Raw genomic sequence first — 22,660 nt, 5'->3', positions numbered from 1 at the left:
CACAGACCTGAACTTACAAGATCTGAACAGGGTGGTTCATGACAGATGCTCTTGGAGGTCACTCATTCAGAGGGTCGCCATAAGTCGTAATCGACTTGAAGACACATAACAACAGCAATAATCCTGGAGTGAGCAAGGAGGTCTCGCCAGTCCAGGCAGCTTGGAGACCTGTTTGGGTGGGAGTTGGGGAGGACTTGGAGACCCGTGGGGGGTGGGGGGAGCGTGGAGACCCATTCCGGATGTGTGGGGGACATAGAGACCCGTTGGGGGGGGAGCTTGGGCTACCTGTTGGGGGGGAACAGCTTGGTGACCCATTTGGCTATGGGGTGTGTGGGGAGCTTGGTGACCCGTTTGGGGTGGAGGGAAGAGCTTGGCGATCTGTTTGGCAGTGGGGACTTCTATATCATTCATGCCCAGAATGTTTATTTATTTTCTGTCTGGATTCCATGCCTGTCAAAATTGGGAAGGGAAAAGCAGAAAAGAAAAAGAGAGAGAGAAAACCAGCCTCATGCCAACAGCTTCTGACTTTGCAATCATCCTCTGTGGAGCTTCAGACAAAAGCGGTTTGGTTGCTGTTTCTGCTGCTGACGTTTCCTCGTCCCTGGAGCATTGCCTTTTGAGAGCCAGTGAAACATCAGGATACTTCTGATCCTGCGTTACCCCCTTAAGTTGGTAATAATAATAAATGTACACCAGTTGGCCAAGAATCTCAAGCCCTTGGGGTGGTAACCAGGCCATGCTAATCATTGGAAGAGCTTTGCTGGATAAGGCCACACATCTGTCAAATCCAGCGTTCTGGGTCTGATGGCAGCCGCTCAGATCCTCCAGGGCAACTCACAAGCAAGGTGTGAAGGGTTCGTAGCATTCACTTGCAATCCCTCTTCAGGTTTTAGAGGTAGACTGCTTCTGAATGTGAAGGGGGAGCATTGTAGCTAATGACTGGATAGATCTCATCCTCCACAAATGTTCAAAGCCCTGCAGGCCAGTGGTTCTTGGGGGATCTTACACACACACACACACACACGCACGCACACACACACACACACACACACACACAGAGAACACTAGAACGTGGAGTCAACCAGTGAGGGGATTCAGGACAGAAAAGGACTTCACACGGTGTATAGTTAAACTGTCAAACTCTTCCACAAGAGGCATTGATGGCCACCAACTTGGATTGCTTTATAAGACAATTAGACAAATTCATGAAGGTCCTGGTTGTGGGCCTTCTGGCTGGGAACTGTGACAACAGGATGCTGGTCTAGAGGGGCCTTTGGCCTGATCTTCATGTTTCCATCATGAGATGACCCCTGCTGTGGGGTTTTCCCAGGTTTGGAAGCACGGGTTGTTGGGGCAGTCTCCAGAGTGCTAGAGAAATATGTAATGGAAAGAATAAAAGACGCACCATCCTCAGCTACCTTGCAATGATAAAGTCAGCTCAAAACCCACACCCACTAAAATTCTAAAGCAGCCTAAGAATGAGGCAGAAAAATTTCACAATGGGGGAAAACTTCTGAGATATGTCAAAAGATTTTGACAAAACACTCGTTATTAACTTCTTCCCCTGGGGAAAAAAACGCAATCCAGCAGCACCAATATGTTCAGAAAAAAACATGTTAAAGTTAGCAAAACATTTCAACGCTTTCCTGCCCAGAGAGAGTGAAAAGAATGTGACCAACTTTCTTTCAAGCCTGTTTTTCAACATCTGGAGAACTTTTAAAAACAAATACACCCATTCAAAATTACTGGCTTGCCATCATCAAAGCATCTAAAGCTGTATCATTATTCATATTTATTATATGAATATTGGGATGATTTAAGAGGCCCAGGATCTTGAAAACAAATTGAAGCCATCTCTTCCTTCCCCGAGCCAGCCTTGCGGTTACGAACAATATGCCCCCTCGGAGAGGGTTCCGACACAAAGTCCAAGCCTGATTTATACACGTCCTCAAAGAGAACATCTGAAAAACAACTGCGGGTGGAATTTGCGCTTTGGAATTCCATGTCCTGGTTGAGCTCAGGACATACGATCTGCTGAGACTCCCGAGTCAGGATCTTTGTTCTGCTAAACGGTGTGTCAGCCACGAGCGGTTTGTTATTGCTGTATCCAAAACCAAAATTGCCTTGCTGGATGCCATCTAGTTACTCTCTCATCCAACAGCAGCAAGTCCAATACCTCCAGAAGCCGAGAACAAAGGCAAGGAGCCATCAAATTGTTCCTTGCACACATAGTGCACACGCACCACACACTTGGAGGGCCAGTGAGACCCCACCACTCTAGCTTTCTCAGAGACCCAAATTTGCATCTATGCATATAAATGAGTATTTGTAAACTTGTGACTTGGGCTTGTGCCCTGAGTCTTCTAAGTGCCCAGCAACGTTCCTCCTCATTCCAGTGATGGCTGGTGGGGTGGAAGGCAGTGAGCCCAAACAGTAGGCGGAGTGAGAGCCAAAGAAAGGTGGAGTAACTAAACCTGTTTTAGTTCTACAAGGGGAAACATGGAGAACTCAGGAGGAAGCTTGACAGGCAGGGCCAACCCCTGGGCTGGTTGCAAGCAAAAAGGCAGGCAAGTGAGGGCGGCTGAGGTTGGGGAAAGGGCAATGCCCCACGTGCCCTTATGGGCCCAGCCTCCACTGCTTACCAGCAAGGATCGCTCGCAACTAGGGAGGGAAGGATCTACCATTTCGGCTCTCTCTCATTTTTCCAATCTTACATTTGGCTCTCCCCATTTCTGCAGCAATTTGCAATTTTTAAAAAAATCCTTGTGAAAATTCTTCAGCATTTTAGTGAGGATTTCTCTTAATGAACTCACGTTTGTATCGTTTTGATTAGTGTACACATTTTTGAAGGCCATTTCTCCTAATACAATGGATTTCTGTATATTATTTTCACTTGCATATTCATTTTCATGCACACTCTCCCCTAATGTATGTGTTCTTGTAGACACTGGTTGACTGGAGAGCTGCATGGCAGAATTCAGAGAAGTGTGGGTTTCGAAGGATGGCTGGATTTTGGTTCTCATGTTGTTTAGCAATGTGCAAATGTGATGGATTCAGCTTTATATGTGGACTAAATTGAATTTCTCTCCCATCCCTAATTCACAAGTAGGAGATGGGGAGAAATTTGATTCAGTTTTGCTTTTAAAGGCGAACCTACCAAATCTGCACTTTCCAAAGCAATGTGAGAACCTTTCAACATTTGCACATCTTGGAATGTTGCAATGCGGATCTCCAGCCCCATAAAATGTGTACAAAAATGCTTAAGATGCCTTAAAATGGATCTATCAGTGCGTGTGGTGTAATGGTTAAAGTGTTCAACTAGGACCTGGGAAACCAGAGTCCGAAGCTCATGAAGCTCACTGGGCGACTCACTGTTTCTCAGCCTAACCTGCCTCACAGGGTTGTTGTGAGGGTAAAATGGGGAGGGGAGGACCATGTATACCACCTGGAGCTCCTTGAAGGAAATGTCGGATATAAGTTAAATAAATAAATAAAATGATTGCAAGCTGATGAGGAAATGTAGAGAACTAAATTTAAGATTAGAAGTAAGGAGAAACCAACAGGACTGAAATTGACAAATCCATCCATCTGTGCTAACAGCCTTGTGTTTGGGGGCCAAACCTCACCCCCCCAAAAGTCCTGCAGAATTTCTGAAATCGGCTGGATTTAAAAAAAGAAAGAAAAACATCTCTTCTACTAAAGGGCTTCATGTTCTCGTGAAGGGAAGCCAAGTCACAAGCTGTAAAACTGCAGACACACACACACACACACAAATTAAACACAAGGCTGCTTCTTCCTGGATGCAGACGAAGAAGGGATGGGTTCAACTTCTCGCAGCTCGTTTTCTCTTGAAGGAGTTCTTTGTTCCTTCTGGGGTTGATCGTTTGTCCGGAGGCGAGCATTGGCCAGACAGACAGAACGGAATTCATCGGCAGGCATGATTGAGGGAGGGAGTTGCAACGGGGCTGTTTTAATGGCTAGCTTTGGGAACACTGATGTGTACACACACAGTGCCCAGTGATGTGGGGTGGGAAAATGTCCACTGATATATTCTTGCACAAGGTGATGGTGTGTGTGTGAGATCCCAGTTTTAGAAATACATCATTTCATTATCGATGGATTTAAATGAGGGTCAGACAAATTCATGGAGGATGCCACCAATGGCTACTAGCCACGATGGCTATGCTCTGCCTCCATGGTCAGAATAAGACAAATAAACTGCCCTCTTCAACAGTCCAGTAAAATTTAAACTTGTTTGACTCCTTAATTAGAAAAGTATAACACTCTGGTAACTTCTAGATTGGACTACTGTAATGCGCTCTACGTAGGGCTGCCCTTGAATTAATCCAGTTTTGTACACCGCCCAGAGAGCTACTAGCTATGGGCGGTCTAGAAATGAAACGAAATAAATAAATAAATAAACACTGCAGCATGTATACTTGTTCAAAAATTATTTGAAAAATACAATGTACAATATGCCATTTTTACAAGTACAGTAATTAAAAAACCCTTGCATATTCATTTTTATGCCTACCAAGATCCTGCTGTGATCTTTTGTTGTAGTGCAATCCTATGCATGTTTACTCAGAAGCAAGTCCCAATCCTGTACAGAGAAAGCACTCTTTATGCTGCTGAAAGCTACATATTTACTGAATTCCTGATGTGAGACAAGGAGGAAAAGGAAACTGGGGGTTTAGCTATTGCGGGGGGGGGGGGGCTCAACAAATATTGTCAATCACAACCTTGACTTCACTTATTGGCTAAAAACCTGAAAGGGCAGGGATTAGAGTAGCCAGTAGCAACACAAGTTGGGGGGGGCTGACATTTTGGTTTATATCGTTTGAACCACACCATCTAGAAAGTTATTTTTTTTTTAATGAAAGCTAAGGGTCTGGAGAGTAAGGTGACTCACCTGGAGAGGACCCCAGAAACCGGTGTCTCCAGGTGAAAAGTGGACACCTGGCAGCCCTACTGCCAAGCGGTGGTTGACCTTGGTCTGTTTTCTGTGCTTTCCCTCTTTTTGAGTGTGCATGTGTTTTTCTTGCAGACTTCTACGTGATTCGAGCAGTAAGGGCAAGCGGCTGAGGCCAGGCAGAGGACCCCCCCCCAAGAACCCCAGATACCTCCTCCTCTCCTTTCTTCCACATCTGTATTTCTCATCAATTGCCTCTGGAGCCGGAAAGCAGGACAGATAAACAAAGCGAAAATGGAGAGACGGGCGTCGAGGGCGAGCCAAACCGCAGGCCTCAGGCCGCCTGTAAAACCTGAGCGCTTCTCTGCTGGGTGGAGGACGGGCGAAGCACGCCTGCACGTCCCTTTGTCCGTGTGTCAGTCCTGGCTGCAAAAAAGGTCCTGGGAAGAAGAGTGACTGTGGGTGGGCCGTGTCCTCCTTGCCCCCGGCACAGAGTTTTATCCTACGGGCAGCAGGGATGGAAGGCTCTGTCCCTTTCTCGCCATTCCTCATTTTCCCCCAATCTTAAATTCAATTCTTCAGGTTTCTCCAGCAATTTGTAGATTTAAAAAAAAAACCTCATGAAAATTCTTCAGCATTTTAAGACGAATTTCTCCTAATAAACACTTTTTGTCTGCAGTTTTAACTGGTGCACACATTTCTGCAAGCAATTTCTCAGAATATAATGCATTTTGCGTGTACTATTCACCAATATGTTTGTTTTTACACACGTTTTCCGTGACGTGTATTTTTGTAAACATTGGTTGGAAAACTGCCTTGCAAAATCCAGAGAAGTGCAAATTTCAAAGGGTGGCTGTGTTTCAGTTCTCATAATCTCTTGGAAAGTACGAATTTGATAAATCCGGCTTCCAGTGTGAACTGAATCTAATTTCTTCTCCATCCCTAATGGGCAGGACCTGCATCAGGCCCCGTCTCTCCCAACCAGGAATGGGAGGCTCTTTCTCATTTTTACAGTCTTTGGCCCCAGCGGCACTACACATTTAAAGCAGTTTCATACTGTTTTAAGCAATCACGGCTATTCCCCCAAAGAATCCTGGGAACTGTAGTTTGTTGAGGGTGCTGAGAGTTGTTAGGAGATCCCTCTCTTCTCCTCACAGAGCGACAATTCCCAGAGTTCCCTAGGAAGCGAGATTGACTGTTGAACCACTCTGGGAATTGTCGCTCTGTGAGGGGCATAGAGCAGTCTCCGAACAACTCTCAGCGCCTTAACAATGATGCCAGTGACTGAACCCGGGGCCATCTGCCAAAACCATCATCATCAGGACTAAACCGTTTGCATGATGGACTTTGGAGGCAAGATTTTGCTTGCAAAATACTAAGTCAGGTTTCACTCCCTGAATCCAGTATGTGAATAACATCACCGTATATGGTGAATGTCAGATATTTGATTTATATTTTATTTATTGGTATGCTTTCTACATCACCTTTCATCAAAAGAGATCCCTCTGCAAGCCAAACATTTGCCAAGTGTGTGACACATGTTCTTGTCTGTCTGTCTATTTATAACATTTTATATCCTGCCTTTTCTTCAAGGAGCTCATATTTCTTCTACACACACCTCTCTTTTTATCCTCACAACAACCCTGTGAGGTAGGTTAGGCTGAGTCAGAGAATGCTTGAGCCAGGGATTGATCCTGGGATGGTGCTCTACCACTGAGCGACGGTCCTTTCCTCTACAAAATAAAGATCCCACTCTTCATGGTTGTAAATAAAGAGCTGATTTAAATGGGAAGCTGCCTGGTACTGAGTCAGACCATTGGGCCATCTAGCACAGTATTGTGTACTCTGACTGGCAGCATCTCCCCAGGGGACATTCCCAACCCTACCTGAAGATGCCATTGGGGGACTGAACCTTTGGCATGCAAAGCAGACACTCTACCACTGAGCTATGGCCTTCCTGAAGAAGGCTGCAGTGGATTGACCTGAAGATTAGGGCGCAAATGTTTTCCTGCCTTCCAGTTACATCTGAAGCAAACCTGGCATCTGGATGTTCAAACTGGCTTTGGTTCTTCAGAGCTTTCTTTTTTTTAATGTTGTCATTCTCAATTTCAAGAATGTTTGGCCATAGAGTAAACAAACCCTGCCTTTCTGGAGACACATGGACTCTGTAACGGCTTCATGATCTATAATGAACGTGCATGAAGCTCAAGAGAGTTGTGGTTGTCTGGCCAAGAGGCAGGAATTTACACCCCTTGGCAAAAACCTCCCTCTCCTACGCCTTCATGTCCCTCCCGCCCCCTGGAAAACACACACATCTCCGTACAAAAAGATCGTGCGTGGGAGGGAAAGATTGCACGGAGCCAACTCACATACCTGAACCGTCTGGGCACAGACAGAAGCGTTTGAAAGCACCCTTCTCTCCTGACACCTGCACCGTGGGGAGGTCCTGCTCAGATTCGCTGCGGGTTGTTTTTCCCCCCAACAACTTCTTCCAGGAAACGACCTATTGCAGGTGGCGCTCACATGGGGAGCCAGCATTATGCGCTCATGGGTTTGGTTTGGTTTTTTTAAAAAAAGATGCTTTTCTGGGTTGCAAGGAAATGTACCTTCCTAGGCCTGCAGTAGCTAGAGATGCAAGGATCTGATAGTTTCAATTCTCAGTTTCTTGTTTTTTCAATCTTAAATTCAGTTCTCCACATTTCTGCACAATTCCCCCCCCCCATCCCTAGTTTGCAGGGAAGTTAGATGATGTTTAAATAACACTCCTCCCATTCCAGGGCACTTCTCTGTCCCTTTGCTTCTTACACCTTTAGAGGTCTTTCAACACCCTCTAGGTTTCCGTTTCCTCCCCATGCTCTCTGGCAGTTAAATCTCTGGATGGCAGGGAGGCTAGTCATCTCTATTACCTTCAGTTGATCTACTCTGAGTAGGATGAGCATTGAATACCACCGAGGAGTTCTGGGTAGGGATAGGGGAAGAAGTCTGTTCAGTTTTCATTCAAAGGCGAATCTACCTAATTCACACTTTCCGAAACAATTTGAGAACCGAAACACAGCTGTCCATTGAAATCTGCACTTCTCCAATGCAGAAATGTGGAAAACTGAACTTAAAAGATTGGCAAAAATGGGAAAGTGGCATTGATAGATTCGCCCATCCCTCATTTGCAGAAGGGGCAAAAAGGGAGGGTAAAGCACCGACACATCTTACTAGTGACCGCAGGCAATCCATGAGGGGGCGTGGCTCTGCTTAGGCGGCATGGCTATGGCCTCTCCCCTGGGGTGTGTGGCTATGATGGCTGATGAGCTCATGCACTCATAATTTATCGCAGCCGCTTTGGCAAAGACCTCAGGCATGACATGGGCGAGGGGATTACAGTGGGGAACAACGGTAGGCCTGAAGAGGCCAGGGGACTGGCAGATTGTGATTTTCTGTCTTGTCAGTTTCAAGTTGTTGGTCTGGAGGCGAAAGGGATGAAATTTGCCACAGTGAGATAACCCTCACCCGCACACTCAACATGTCTTGGCGGCTGGAAGATGCCCATCAACTCTCCATGTTGCTCACTGTCCAGCCCGTGAAGCACCCACTCTCCTTCGGCGGCTGGGGGTCTGGCGGGCTTGTGCGGCAAACGCAGTCCATAACCCTGACGGGTAGGCCACCACTTGGGAAGCGCCCCGCACCTGTCCATTACTGCTCATCTCACGGCGGATCTCCGTCAGCGTCTGGGCAGGGGATTCGAGCAGGCGCTGGAAGAAGCTTTTGCGCCCTATGGGCCTTTCCTGGCAAGAGAAGGTCACCGCCGTACCCTTGTCAGACTTCATCTCCCGCGAGAATCCGTCCGAGGTGCCGTCAAAGCAGCGGCCGATGGCTATCTCCTTGGCCAGGTGCGGGTTCTGGTCTGTCACAGTGTAGATGCCATAGTTGTGGCCCAGAGGATCCGCAGGAGCCAACATGGTGAAGGCTGACGTGTCATTGTTCTCCACCACAGGGGGGTGGTGGCTGAGGTACTCCCTCAGGTAGCTGTTGATAGCAGTACGCTGGCAACTCCCCTGCGGGGTGATGGAGACCAAAGTCCTGTCCACCGGTCCTTGGTCAAACAGCATCCCACTGCACTTGAACTCAACACAAGCCGCTGAACTGTTATATATTTCAAGGTCCCGGACGCTCCGGGTGTCTCGTAAGCCGTAGAGCTGCCCCCGAGTCCTTGGGTGGCTGCCACCCACATTTCGTGACCGTACCATGTACTCTTGAGGCCCGTTGATCTTCACCTTCAAAAAGCATGCTCGGAACTCTTGCGGGTTGGGCCACCAGGAGAGATAGTCCCCTGTCCAGGTCGTCAGGTCAGTCTCTTTAAAAGGCACCACATTATATTCATACTTATCCACTTCCCCCCGGTAGAACCGGAAATGGTTTGCTGTGATGGGCGCCTGTTCGCAATCCTTCAGGCTCCGATAGGTGTAAATGGGGCCGTTGGTCTCGTCAATGTTGTTCTGGTTGGGTTTGGCAAGGTTGATCTTGAAGGCTGTCTTCTTGAGGGCAGAGTCCTCATGGTCAGATCGCTGGTAGCCAAGCTTGTTGAGGTAAGGCTGGGAAACCCCCACAGCTTGGGGGTTGAGCCTTGGGCTCGATGGCACTGCCTCTAACTCCTCCCCGCCCATGGTTGCGGTGACGTAGGCTGTGTAGGCATCAGCCCTTTGCCCGTCACAGAAGGCAGGTAAGCATGCGCCATTGGGACCTGTCACCACGCTGTCAAACCGGCCCCAGGCCTGAGGGTTGGACGGGTAACCAGGCCTGGGCTCGAGATTGATGAGGGTAATCACAACTCCCTTCAGCTGTTCACTGGGGTTGAACTTTTCGTTGATGTAGGCCCGGACCTTGACAAAACAGCGGCGGTTCTCTGGGACATCAAGGTTAAACAGGCGCCTTTCTCGGATCTCCATATTGCCAATCAGAAAGGCCCTCTCCTCACGCTTATGGCGACCCACTTTTTCCAGCCTGAAGGATGCTTCCTCTTCCCACAGGCCTGTTACGGGGTTGAGGGACCAGAGCTTCATTTTCTGAATGTGTTCTGGCATTCTGATGAGCTCGGTATCCATCTTCACCTCCACACGTCCGGTTTCTAAGCCTTGGTTGCTGTCCTTTTCCCAGAAGTCCATCGAAAACATGCCATAAGTCCGGAGGGGGAAGAGATCGCCTTCAGCATTGATGAAACTCAAGTCGCTAGAGGCAGCATTCACCATGGCAAAATCCCGGGGGTCTACAAAGGTGACACTGGCCTTGACGGTCCCATTGTAAACTTGCCCATCGGGCCTGAAGAAGGACCCTGGAGGGATGACTATCTCCCCAACAGGGTCCTCTCCAGCCACCGCTCCCAGTGGGATGACGTTGGTCTCCGTTGCTTCCAAGTCAACCGGCTTCTTCCTTCTGATCAGCTTGACATCCTGGTAGACAGCCCCGCCACGCTGGTCAAAGGGGAAGACCTTGATAGCATCGACGAATTTCTGCATCCGATCCACAAACTTGACCACCAGTCTCTGCGTGTTGGGGGGCACCTCGATGGTGAATGTGCCCTTGTAACCGGTGAAGCCAATCTTCTCTGCGCCCAGGTAGATCTCGCCGAAGCGCAAGGGTTCCCCATTGTCAGCGGCTGAGGCTTTCCCACGGACCAGGATCTTGGGCTGGGTACAGGAGGTGCACCCACATTCTGCGACCACCTTGATGGGAAGAACGTAGCTGATGCACCGGATCTCCCGCACCTCCATGCGTTGTGTTCCACAGCAGTGCTCCTCGGCATCTCGGCACTGTAGGCCATCTGTGAGGTTCCCTGCACAGCGGGTGCTAGGACAGTGGCCGACATTATAGAAGTTGGAGCCTGTCTCTTCTTGAAAACACTCGTCGGGGAGTTTGATGAGATATTCTTCTGGCTGGGCGGTACAGGCTGGGACCTGAGGATCTGAAACAAGAGAAAGGAAGGACAGAAATAGGAGACGACTTGTTAGGAGCTGGTGGGGTAGTACAATGCCCAAGACCCTAACCGGTATAGGACATTGCAGGGTTGTGGTCGTACATCACGGCATTCAGTTTCAATCCTCCTCTATCTAGACCTGCCTCAGTTTGCCCTGGATCTAGCTGGAACATTGCCCTGCACCCAGGCCGAGTTCTGCCTCCCCACAGATCAGTAAACCGAGTCGACCAAACCCTTCCTGGCCACCCAGCCCAGCACCCAGCTCACCTATCACCGTCAAATGGGTGATGGAGGATTTGATCGAGTCGAGGCTGTTACTGGCTTTGCAGTGGTATGAACCAGCCTGACGAGCGTGCAAGTCACGCAAGACTAAGCTGCTGCCGTATCTGTGGACTTTGCGGTCCAGGAGCGTTCCATTGTGATACCTGTAGGGAGACCAGAGACAACGGATCAGGGCTGTGGCAGCAGCAAAAACCTTTCTGTGTGGCCAAGGGTCAGTTTGGTGAACTTTTTGTTGTTCAGCTAGGAGTGAAGACACATATAATAATATTTAAATAGGGGTTCAAAGTGTGTGCGTGTGTGTGGGGGGGTGATCTTCTCTGTTGTGCAGAGTTATCTGGGCTTCTCTAGCTAATAGGGATGGGAATATCTGTCAGTCTTTTTTTCCAGTCTTAAATTCAGTTCTCTGATTTTCTGCCGCAATTAGCAATTAAAAAAGAAACTTTCCAAAAGCAGGATCTGAATGCAAACTGGAACAAGTTCAGAGGAGGCCAATGAGGACGATCAGGGGACTGGAAACAAAGCCCTACGAGGAGAGACTGAAAGAAATGGGCATATTCAGCCTGGAGAAGAGAAGATGGAGGGGAGACAGGATAGCACTCTACAAGTACATGAAAGGTTGCCACACCGAGGAGCCCCGGGATCTCTTCTCGATCGTCCCACAGTGCAGGACAAGGAATAATGGGCTCAAGTGACAGGAAGCCAGATTTCGGCTGAACAGCAGGAAAAACATCCTAACTGTTAGAGAGGTATGACAATGGAACCAATGACTTAGGAAGGTGGTGGTCTGTCCAATGCTGGAGGCATTCAAGAGGCAACTGGACAGCCACCTGTCAGGCATGCTTTAACCTGAATTCCTGCATTGAGCAGGGGGTTGGACTCGATGGCCTCATAGGCCCCTTCCAACTCTACTATTCTAGGATTTATTTATTATTTATTTTATCATTATTTATTAAATGTCTATCTTGCCCTTCCTCTCAAATGAGCCCAGGAACGCATCTGCAACATTTTAAAAACAACAACAACAATAGAAAGCATTCTAAAAGCAATTAAAAACATTCAAAAAACAGTTACAGATAAAAATATTCTTCTGTCCAGTGATCTCTGGGTTGCCATACACAGTATCCGTCGGCCATCAAATGCCTGGGTAAAGAGGAATGTTTTCAAATTCCTCCTAAAAAATCAATAATAATGGAAACCAATGGACCTCACTGGGGAGGACATTTTACAAACAGGGAGCCACCACTGAAAAAGCCCTGTCATGGGTCACTGCCAACTGGGCAGCTGAAATGGCCTTGCAGGCCAGCACGGACCTCTGGCAGGCCAGGAGTGGCCCAAAGGCCAGAGGTGCTGCAGACTTCCCTTACAGGAAATTGCTGCTCCATTTGCATCAGGCACCTCCCCCTCAAAAAAATAAAGTCAGCCAAAAATTCTTCCTGGGCAGCTATTGGCCCAGCACCAGGCAGAGCTCAAGGCCTTGCAAGCTGCCCCCTCCAATCCTCCTTCTCCACCCCTATGAAGCAATGGGTCCCAGGCCCCAAATTCTCATCACTCACCAGTAATACTTTGTTGGCTCCGGGTTGCCCTGTGCTCTACAGCAAAACCGCACCTGTTGGCCCACTGCCCGCGCTTTCTCTTCAGGATGGGTCACCATGTACGGTTTTTCTGCCGGGAGGGGAAGGGGTGGGGTTGTAAAAACAAAAAGCCACAAAGCAGAATTAATTCATTTCTTTTTTTTTAATGTGCCCCCCAACCCCCCATTCTCCTACTCACACCACAAGGGTTATGAGAAAACAGGGACTGAAACTCAATTATAATCTGTTATTAGGCAGTACTCCTTTATTGCCATTTTATTTTATTTTATTGTTCTGCTTCCAATTCTTCCACAAACACAAATATAATACATTAAAAACAAACGGAAGACTGTGAAATCAAAATAGCCAAAGTGTGCCTCATCTCATTCAAAACACTGAGCATCCATATCCAGTCGGCCTGTGCCCCGGATTTGCCTAAGGCCCGAGCCAAACTGGGCCAATTTGGATGTTTTGGGGCTTCAGTCAAGTTGGGTTCTGGCAGCCGCGGAGCCCCAAGCGACCCGGGGCTGGCAAAGGGCAGGGCGTCTGGCAGGCAGGAAGAGGCAGCTGCGGCTGATATTAACACCGATATTTTGAAAGGAAATATCAATACAATTATCGTTCTTAATATCAATATTTTAGAGGCGGAATTTTGAAATGAAAAATCCGTTTTCAAACATAGCCACAGAAAACCACAACATAAAAATCTGACCTGCAGCAATAGGGAATAAGCAAATTAACAGAAAATTTGGTACCCCAAATCTGAATTGGGCAGAATTCCAGCTCATCCCTACTAGCAGCTGTTAATAGGCAAGAAACAATTTCTATATGTTCCCTTTTTATTGAACCTCTATATAGTTCAATAAAAAAATAAGGCAATACCCCAATGTTCCTCTATGAGCTACAGTGACCCAGTCCGTGTTTCTCTGCCTCCGAAATCTGATTCCATTCTGATTTGCCCTTACCAAGTCGATGCAGCACAATCCCCACCAGAGACACCTGAGAACCGTTGGCAATCATTGGGGCGCTGCCCTGGGCAAACCTCTTGAGCGTCGCACTGACGTTGGCCCCATTTCTGGCGCAGATGCCGCGGATGGTGAACTGGCCATGCTGGTTGCTCTGGGCCAGCAGTCCTGGTGGTTGGTCCTGGAGAGATATCTGGGCATTGGCGAGAGCCACCCCGCCTGCACTCCGCACGGTGCCCAAGAGTGTGTGGTTGGGACAGGTGCAACTGGTACAGTCCTTGTTGGGGATGCCTGTCTCACAGCTGAGCTGGCAAGCTGGAAAGAGGGAGCCAAGAGGATGGGTTACAGGTCTGATGGGGTTGGGGAGGAGGCCTCACCTGGGAGCTAATTTAGACTGACAAGGAGGGCCAGATTAAGGGTAGGTGAGAAATTCAATTCAGTTCGCATTTAAAGCCAAATTTATCAAATGCACTTTCCAAAACAATAGGAGGGCTGAAACACAGTTCTCTAATAAATGTTTACAAAAAATCATACATTGGGGGAAATCTGCATAAAATGCATATATTCATGAAAATAACATACAAATGTATTAATAGTAGGAGAAATTGCTTGCCAAAATGTGTACATTAGTCAAAGCTGCAGACAGCAATGTTTAGCAGGAGAAATTCATACTAAAATGCTGAAGAATTTTCATGAGGATTTTTCTTCTAAACTGCAATTTGCTGCCGGAATATTGAGAACCGAATCTGAGACTGGAGAAGTGAGAAAGTGAGAGGACTGAAATGGGCCGATCCTTCCATCCCTAGGCTGGATCAAGGTTCGATTTCAGATTCAGTTTAGACTTATAACTGAGCCTGGATCAGGGTTTACTGCCAGCCGCGGTGACAGTGGGCCATAGCTCAGTGGTTAGAGCAACTGCCTTATGCAGATGGTCCCCAGGCTCAATCCCCAGCAGCATCTCCCTGCCTGAAACTCTGGAGAGCTGCTGCCAGTCAGTGTGCACCACACTAGGCTAGGTGGACCACTGGTCTGACTCAGTATGAGGCACCTTCCTCTGTTCCTCTGCAGTACACAGAAAGAGTGGTAAACAGGAAAGAAGAGATTTATAAACAAAATATACATACCCCTTCATTGCAGAAAACCTCTACACAGTTTGCAAAAAACAGTAACTTTATCAATAAAAACAAGTAATGAAAAACATTTTGAAAACAATGTAAACAGCAGTCGTCTGAAAAGAGATTCAAACACATCAACAGCCACGTGTATGGGACAGGCTTGCCTAGAGGAAAATGCTTTAAGCAGGCACCAAAAAGAATACAGCCAATATTTTATTTATAATTTCTGTTAAAAAGTGGTGGTGAAAGGAATGAATGAATGAATGGAAGGAAGGAAGGAAGGAAGGAAGGAAGGAAGGAAGGAAGGAAGGAAGGAAGGAAGGAAGGAAAAAGATCAGAAGGAGATACAGAAAGATGGCAGGAAGGCGTTGCTAGACTGGGGACCTCCGGCCAGATGCAAGAAAAGGGAATAACCGCAGACATCCAGAGACGTTTGGTACCTGAGCAGGGTGGCAGGGGGCATTTCTGCACCTCCAAGGGACGCCCAGGACAGCGCAGGAGCTTGGATTTGGGGCAGCTCCGGCGACGCAGTCGCTTCCCACCACTGCCGCAGGTCTTTGAGCAGGGGCTCCAGGGCCCCCAGCTGCTCCACTTGGGCTCTGTGGGGCACAAGCCACAATCAGGACCTCCACAAACCAAGGTGCAGGAGCAGGTTCAACCCTGGCAAGCGGGATGGCTTTGGCAGGCACAATCCGCCTCAGTCCATGGCCCTTCTCCTCGGAAGGTGCTGGCTTGGGACTGCACCCAACGCAGGTCCTGTTCAGAGTAGACCTGGCTAGCTTAGGGCCACTAATTTCAGTGGGTCTACTCTGAGTCAGAGTTACTCAAACAGAACCCTTGGAGTTGCATCTAATGTCAGTCTTACTCAGAGTAAACCCACTGAAATCAATAGACACTCTGATGGCTGGCCAATAAATACAACTGAATGACTGTGCTGAGGGTTAGGGGGATTTCTGTGAAATGAGCCAGCCTGGCCGCTCCTGCCTGCCTGTGTTGTTAGCCAGTGAGTGAAGTCAGAGCTGCGACTGATAAGGGAGTTGTTGGGACACCAGGCAATAGGAATCCCGGGGGTCCGAAAGAGCTGCTATTTTGCCCTCCCTTTTAGTGCACTTTTCTTGCTTCCGTCTCACGGCCCCCCCCAAAAAACCTTGGAAACTCCATAGTTTGGCCTTCCTTTTTCCCTCGCAACTGGAATGCTTCTTTGCTGTGCTGGGTTCGCCTGAGATTAGGTAGTGCCTAGACATTATTTTTGGCAAACACTACTACATGACGTGTGGGTGAATGTTAAAGAACCCCCTCACCCCAAAAGGCAAATGTGAAAACTTTGCAAAGAGCTTAGGCATGTCTCGGAGATAAAGTTCGGAGACTCATTAACAATTCAATAAGTGTCTATTCTGAAGTAAGTCTTTTTGTGTTTAATGGTGCTTACTTCCAGGTAAGTGGGTATATCATGGCAGCCTGGGCTTTGGTTTGGGATTGGCATTGGAGAAAAACAGGGTTCTTGTGCCTTTAACAGCTGTGTGGCAGGCAGAAATTCAACCAGTTAAGCCTTTCCTGGTATGGAAATACAATTATGGGAAAAGCGTCACCATGGCTTCGCTCTGTTTTTGTGCTATGCCATGCCCCCCATTTCAGCTATTTTGTGGCTGGTTCCCCCAGCACTCTCTCAAAATTTGAAATGTGCCCTCTGATCCAAGAAGGTTGGCGCCCTGCAAATCCACCAACTTTTTAAAATTTCTAACGGGACACTTTTTTCCCCTTTACTCTCTCACAGCACATAGCTTGGGAGGTACAGATCTGCCATCTGTTATTTCCATCACAAACCTTGGGACAACATTCCGCCTCCAGGCTGCTGTTTTGGACCGGCATTAGAGAAACGAATGCCAGTGTGGGCTGGAATGTGTGTGAATCTTGGCCAGGTCAAAAAAGTCCTTGGCCAGGATCTTGCATTGGCAGGGGTGGTGTTCATTAAAAAAATAGCTCTGCCCATGAAAAACAAGCTTTCTCCGGCCCATTGGAGACCACGAAGGCATTCTTTGCATTCCTTCCGAGTGATGTGCTGACCCCATTGGGTAGTGAGGGGGGCACCTAGGGGTTCGTTACCCAAACGATCGCCTTGGCCATCCCTTGGAGTTTTTTTCCTGGTTTCAGCAACAATTCAAATGGAGGCTGAACCTCAGAGGTTCAGTGGAGACAAGACTGAGCTGGGCTGACCAGTCTGAGGCACCGCCCCTGTCCCTACAGAATCAACTCAGAACCTTGAGGACTAAAATCTCTTTATACACACACAAATATATCCATGTATATATAATCCCACCCCTCTAATATACCAAACAGCAGGATGTGCACTTGTTACCTTGACAAGGTCCAGCACTGCAGGTCCGGCGCTCTGTGGGCTTTCCTGGGCATTTGGGCAGCTGTGCCAGTGCAGAGCTGTTCAAGCAGCTCCGGTGTCTGGTCTGGATGCCGCTTGTGCCGCATGCCGTACGTGAACAGGCGCTCCACGATGACCAGACTGACCAACCCACCAAGTTGGTGGGATCTTTGGAAGCGACACATGGGGGGAAAAGGTGGAATGTAATTTGGTGTGGAGAAACAGTTAAAATACTGTTGTAATGGCTTTTTGCAGCTGCTAATACAGGGGTGAGAAATCTCAGGCAAATGTGGCCCCGAGTCCTCTCTGCCTGGCCCTCAGAACTCTTCAGGCCACATCCCTCTCTGGAGCTGCATCACCCTCTGAGGGTCTTTGCTTGGCTTCTCAAACTCTGATCATGCCTCTTCCTTGCCCGGATGGAGGACAGAGAAGGGTGTGTGTGTGTGTGTGAGAGAGAGAGAGTGTGTGCAACAGTAAATTTCATTTTTACTGCTCTGCCCTCTTTTGCCTCTTGCATGAGGCCCCCAAAAGGTTGCCAAAAAGGGAATGTGGCCCCCGGGCTCAAAAGCATTCCTCAGCCCCCCCCTAGCCCTTATATGGCCTTCCACTCATGGTTAACCATGCATGAGGGTAATGCTTGACTTAATAAGCACAGGATCCCTACCAGGAGCGGGCTAGGGAACTGGCAACCTTACAGATCAGCCCCACACTCGCCTGGGGAGCAGAGGAACCGGACGTGGTAGTTGGAGCAGCTTTTGCCTCCAGGCTGCTCCTGGTTCAGGCACCGGAAGCCTTCCCGAGGGCTGTAGCGCACCACTTCCCCCACTTCCTCAGGCAGCTCCCATTCCGTGGTCCGAGCTTCGATAGCTGTGGGTTGGGCACAGACGCGCTCCGGGTAGTAGAACCGAATGGCCTCCAGGGTCTCGAAATCACCTTCGCCTCCAGGATGGTCCACGTTGAACCACGAGGTCCATTCTCCTGCAAGGGGTATGTAAGAGAGGCCATTCTTTCCCAGACTTTTCTTTTAATGAATAAGTAATGAAGGCATACATAGTTCTGCCTCCTGAAGACATTTTTGTTTTGGAGGGCTGTCCCCTGAGGTGCAGCCCAGTCATTAACAGAAGATCAGTTTTATATCTGATGAAACTGTTTTGCTGTTTTTGGAATTTGCATGGATGGCTTTATAGTTTGCAAGTTTGTTGAACTGGTTTTATTGTTTTTAGAGTTTGTGTTTGTGTGTTTTGCGCTAGCTTTATCTTTCACACCACTTCAGTGTTGCGAAGCGAAGCACTCCAGAAATGTAAATAACAGTGCTGGTGGTGGTGCTGGTGAGAGCAACACAATAATTTTCTGGTCTGTTGACTGTAATAAACTGACAATAATGATAATAACAGGGAAGGAACCTGCATTCAAAAATCATCAAAGGGGAGAAAGGATTTTGAGGCTGATCAAAGAAGAGGGGAAGGTCGCATTTTCAATCCCCATCACTTCAATCCCTGATCAAGACAGTTTCTGGGTGCAGGAGTGCACCTGACCAGCAGTAAAACAGAGGACAAAAAGAATATTCGATCATACGTGCTGTCACTTTGGTGGAGTCCCTTTTTTTAGGCAGTGTTTTTGTCAACATCAACGTGCCCAGGGCTTCAGATCAGCAGGGGAGGCCCGGCTGACAGTTCCTCTGCCCTCTGCGGTGGTTCGACGGGCAGGGGTGCCACAGGGGGCCTTTTCTGGGCTGATCTCCAGGCTGCGGAATCTCATTCCCCCCCCCAAGCAGCGATGGCTGGACGGTGGCTCATTCTCGTTTCATCCCCACCCTTTCCCCTGCTGAGTTTTTCAAACGCATCCCTGAGGCTTCCCCTGGACTGGTTTTCAGGCAGGCAGGCAGGCAAATGAGGGCTAGCTGAGGGCAGGTGGCGGTTGGGCCAGTCATTTTCTCTCTCAGCCTAACCTCCCACACAGGGTTGTTGTGTGGAAAACATTGGGAAGGGGAGAACCAAGTGTGTACGCCACCTGAAGCTCCTTGGAGGAACGGTGAGATACATAGACGTGATAATAAAACAAAAAATAAAATATTTATTATTATTGTAATTTGTTACCTGCCCTTCACCCTAACTTCCCAGGCTGGGTTACAACAATTTAAAATGCATCATGTAAATGGGCCACCCTCCGAGGTGCCTCTTGCGCCCCTTTACCCAAGCCACCCACCCACAAGGCTGTTCTGTTAGCTTTGATACAGGCCAGCTTTGTGGTCTCATTCTAGGATATGAACACCATTTACACTTGTTTTAATTGCAGTGTTTGTTTGTAGCTCTCCCTGGGAACGGTCAGTGTTAAGTACAAATAACAAGCCGACAAAGATGCAATTAACTGCAGGCTGCAGCTATCTGCACATGCTCCAGTTCCACAAAGAAAAAACTAACTGAAATACATCAAATTAAACTGGAGTTAAGGAGGAATGGGGTGCAGTGGAGTAAAATTCCGGAGCAACAAAGAGACGGAATGGAAAGGCGGGGCAGGGGGGGGATCATCTCCAGCCTTTGTTAGCACCTTCCAAGATCATCCATACTTCTAAAAAAATGACCCACCGACCATCCCTGCGCTGAAGCCTGTCCGAGCGTTTGTGTTCTTCTGTTTATGCAGTTGTTTCAGCTTGGCTGGGCGCGGGTCGCTTTTCATCTGCAGACCTGTCGAGGAAGGCAAACAACCGCTTGAAAGAAAGCTGTGGAACCATCAGGCCTACACAAGTGGTTCCCAACCCCCCCCCCTCGGGACCACTTGAAAATAGCTGATCATCTTGGCAGACCACTTCATAGGTTTTCTGCTTATTGGAGCAATGCAGGGCTTCACTGCTATAATGTTGTTGCTTCTTTCGTTCTTTATGTATTGTATTTTATTGCGTTACACTTTGCACTCCATGGAATTCAAATAGTAATTTGATAAAATACAACAGAAGAGTCAGTAAAAATGCAGTTAAAACCGACGGGCATTTAATGCAGAAATCCTGGAAGAAGCCAGTGGTCCGCGGGTCTCAGTTTGGGAACCCCTGGTCTACGCCATTTAGTACGGATCATATGTGTTCGTAGGCCCAGTTGATGGAGTGGACAGGGAAGCTGTGGATGGATGAGTGTGTGCGCAGATGTCAGGGTTGAAGTGGTCGATTGTTCAAAAGCCGCAAAGGGGTCACACAGCTTCACAAACTACCAACAACTCCCCAAATCTGTCGATGGGAGGTTCGGCGGACACACTCAGCGGTGGCTGGTGCCCACTGGGACTGGTGGGGCGGAAAGCAAGGGGGCCCAACAGTAGGCGGAGTCAGAGCCAATCACAGGCAGAGCTGAATCCTACAATGACAGCAATGAGACTGACAGCCAGTGACTGGTTATAAGTAAGGAGGCAGGCAGGTGTGGTCTGCTGAGCATCAACAGGCAGACCGAGCTTGTTGAGACAGCACACCACGTTCCCTCTTGGACCAGCCTCCACTGGACACATCAGCAGACCAGAGTCAACACACAACCAACACAGAGATAGCTAAATACTGACTGAGGCATCTTGTCCATTAGCAAGGGGAAAGTGACAAACACCTTCCCACACCTCCAGAGCTTAAATACTTACAAGATTAAAGCACAGTAGTAGCTGGACCTGCCTCACAGGGTTGTTGTGAGGATAAAAGGGGGGAAGCACCATGTTTGCATGCCACCTTGAGCTCCTTGTAGGAAAGGTGGGTTATAAATGTTGTAATAATAGTAATAGTGATAACAGCTCATTATAATTAACAACAGCAGCAGCGACATCGTATTCCAACAGCCCTGTGAGGCAGGCTAAGTAGTGATTGTCCCAAAATCCCACCCACCCCCTGCAAAACCTTCAAAATGTTATTGACTATTAAAATACAAAACAGGAAATGCTCGCTGGGGGAACTGTGGGGAGCGTTGGCAGAGCAAACTCAGCACCGCACAGAAGACGGCACGGCTTCCGCCTCCCAGCAGTGCGGCCGTGCTGGGAACTGGCCGCAGGCTGACGCCATGCTGTGATTCCCCAAATCACCCTTGTCTTGAAGGTCAGCAGGATTCAGGCTCTGAACAGCTCAAATGTCAGCAGGAGGAGGAGGATTTTGGTAGAGCTAAAGTGCACCAAGGAAATACTGAGATTCCCAGCCGCCTCATGACCCTTTTCTGTACGCCCCCCCACTTCTTGTCCCCACTGTCCAAGTAACATAAAATGGCTTGTGGGAGTCACATTTCCTTGCGTGGAGGAAATAACTTTGCTACTTATTGGCCCTTTTGCATGGAACGGCTTGCACAGATTAGTTGGGCCTGCCTGCCCGTAAGACACACTGAGATCGTTGCTCCAGAAAGCACAACAGGGAGGGTAGCAGATCTGCCTGCCCGTGCCCAGCTGCAGGGATGGGGCAGAAACTCAGTTCAGTTTGCATTTCACGCTGAATCTATCAAATTTGCACTTTCCGAAACAACATGAGGACTGAAATGCAGCCATCCTTCGAAATTCACACTTATTCAGATTTTGCAGTGCAGTTCCCCAACCAACCAAAGTTTACAAAAATGCCTATGTTAGGGGAAAGTGTGCGTAAAAATGAATAGATGAGTGAAAACAACATACAAGCATGCGTTATCTTAGGAGAAATTGCAACCAGAAGTGTGCTCATTAGTCAAACCTGTATTCAAAAAATATGTTTATTCTGAGAAATTTGCACTAAAAGAATTGAAGAATTTTTATGAGGATTAAAAGAAAATAATGGCAAATTGCTGCAGATCTGAATTTAAGACTGGAAAAATTAGAGAGGGGAGAGAATCGAAAGTGGCAGATCATTCCATCCCTACCAGCCGACCTGCTCACTGAGACCTTCGCTTCAGAGCAGACTGCATTGAAATGACAAGGACATGACTTACTTAGAATTTAGCTCAAGTGCCATGTTTCCAGTCCACAGGAAATGCAAATTGGGTAGGCTCGCATTAAAATGCAAACCAGACAAATTTCTTCCCCCATTTTTATTCTGCATGCCGTTCCTATCCCCCACAACTTCACACACCCATCTCACCTTGTCAAGCAAGTATTACCTTGAGCCATGATGACACAATCGTAGAGAATGAAGAACAGGAAAAGTGCCTCCTGTCGGCCTGACATCACTCTGGTCTTGAGCTTTGTGTGGCTTGCAAACTTTTTGGGGGCGGGGGAGCCCTGGGGGACTGAGATTCCTCTGAGCAGGTTGCTTTGAAACTGCAACTGGGATGAAAAAGCAGGACTATATAGGAGATGTCCCCCCCCCTTCAGTCTTTCATTGGTTTGGACGCCTCTTTGGACGGCAAAGCCTTGACCAGGGAAATAAGAGACATCAGGAGCGCAAAAGCTTGTCAACAGGAGCAGAACTGGAAGAGTATCAGGGGAATTTTTTACTGATGTTGTTTTGGGGAATGCTTCAACAGTAGCCTTCTGAGTTTGGGCTGCTAAAATTGGATGGCTT

General features: G+C 48.1%; 1 protein-coding gene across 1 annotated transcript; it reads right to left on the bottom strand.

The window, feature by feature from the left end:
• Window positions 1-4,474: 4,474 nt before the first annotated feature.
• CILP2 (cartilage intermediate layer protein 2) lies at window positions 4,475-22,487 on the bottom strand. Its single transcript, XM_061601620.1, has 9 exons — window positions 22,257-22,487; window positions 19,767-19,865; window positions 17,896-18,159; window positions 17,164-17,349; window positions 15,248-15,406; window positions 13,693-14,007; window positions 12,710-12,818; window positions 11,142-11,299; window positions 4,475-10,862 (listed from the first exon to the last, which is right to left on the bottom strand). The coding sequence occupies exons 1-9, from the start codon at window positions 22,321-22,323 to the stop codon at window positions 8,470-8,472; spliced, it is 3,750 nt and encodes a 1,249-aa protein (XP_061457604.1). The 5' UTR covers window positions 22,324-22,487; the 3' UTR covers window positions 4,475-8,469.
• Window positions 22,488-22,660: the final 173 nt, after the last annotated feature.

Source organism: Rhineura floridana, chromosome 18, assembly GCF_030035675.1.
Source record: "Rhineura floridana isolate rRhiFlo1 chromosome 18, rRhiFlo1.hap2, whole genome shotgun sequence".
Taxonomy (NCBI): domain Eukaryota; kingdom Metazoa; phylum Chordata; class Lepidosauria; order Squamata; family Rhineuridae; genus Rhineura; species Rhineura floridana.
The sequence above is the reverse complement of the archived record's forward strand: the minus strand, read 5'-3'. Positions and strand labels throughout refer to the sequence as shown.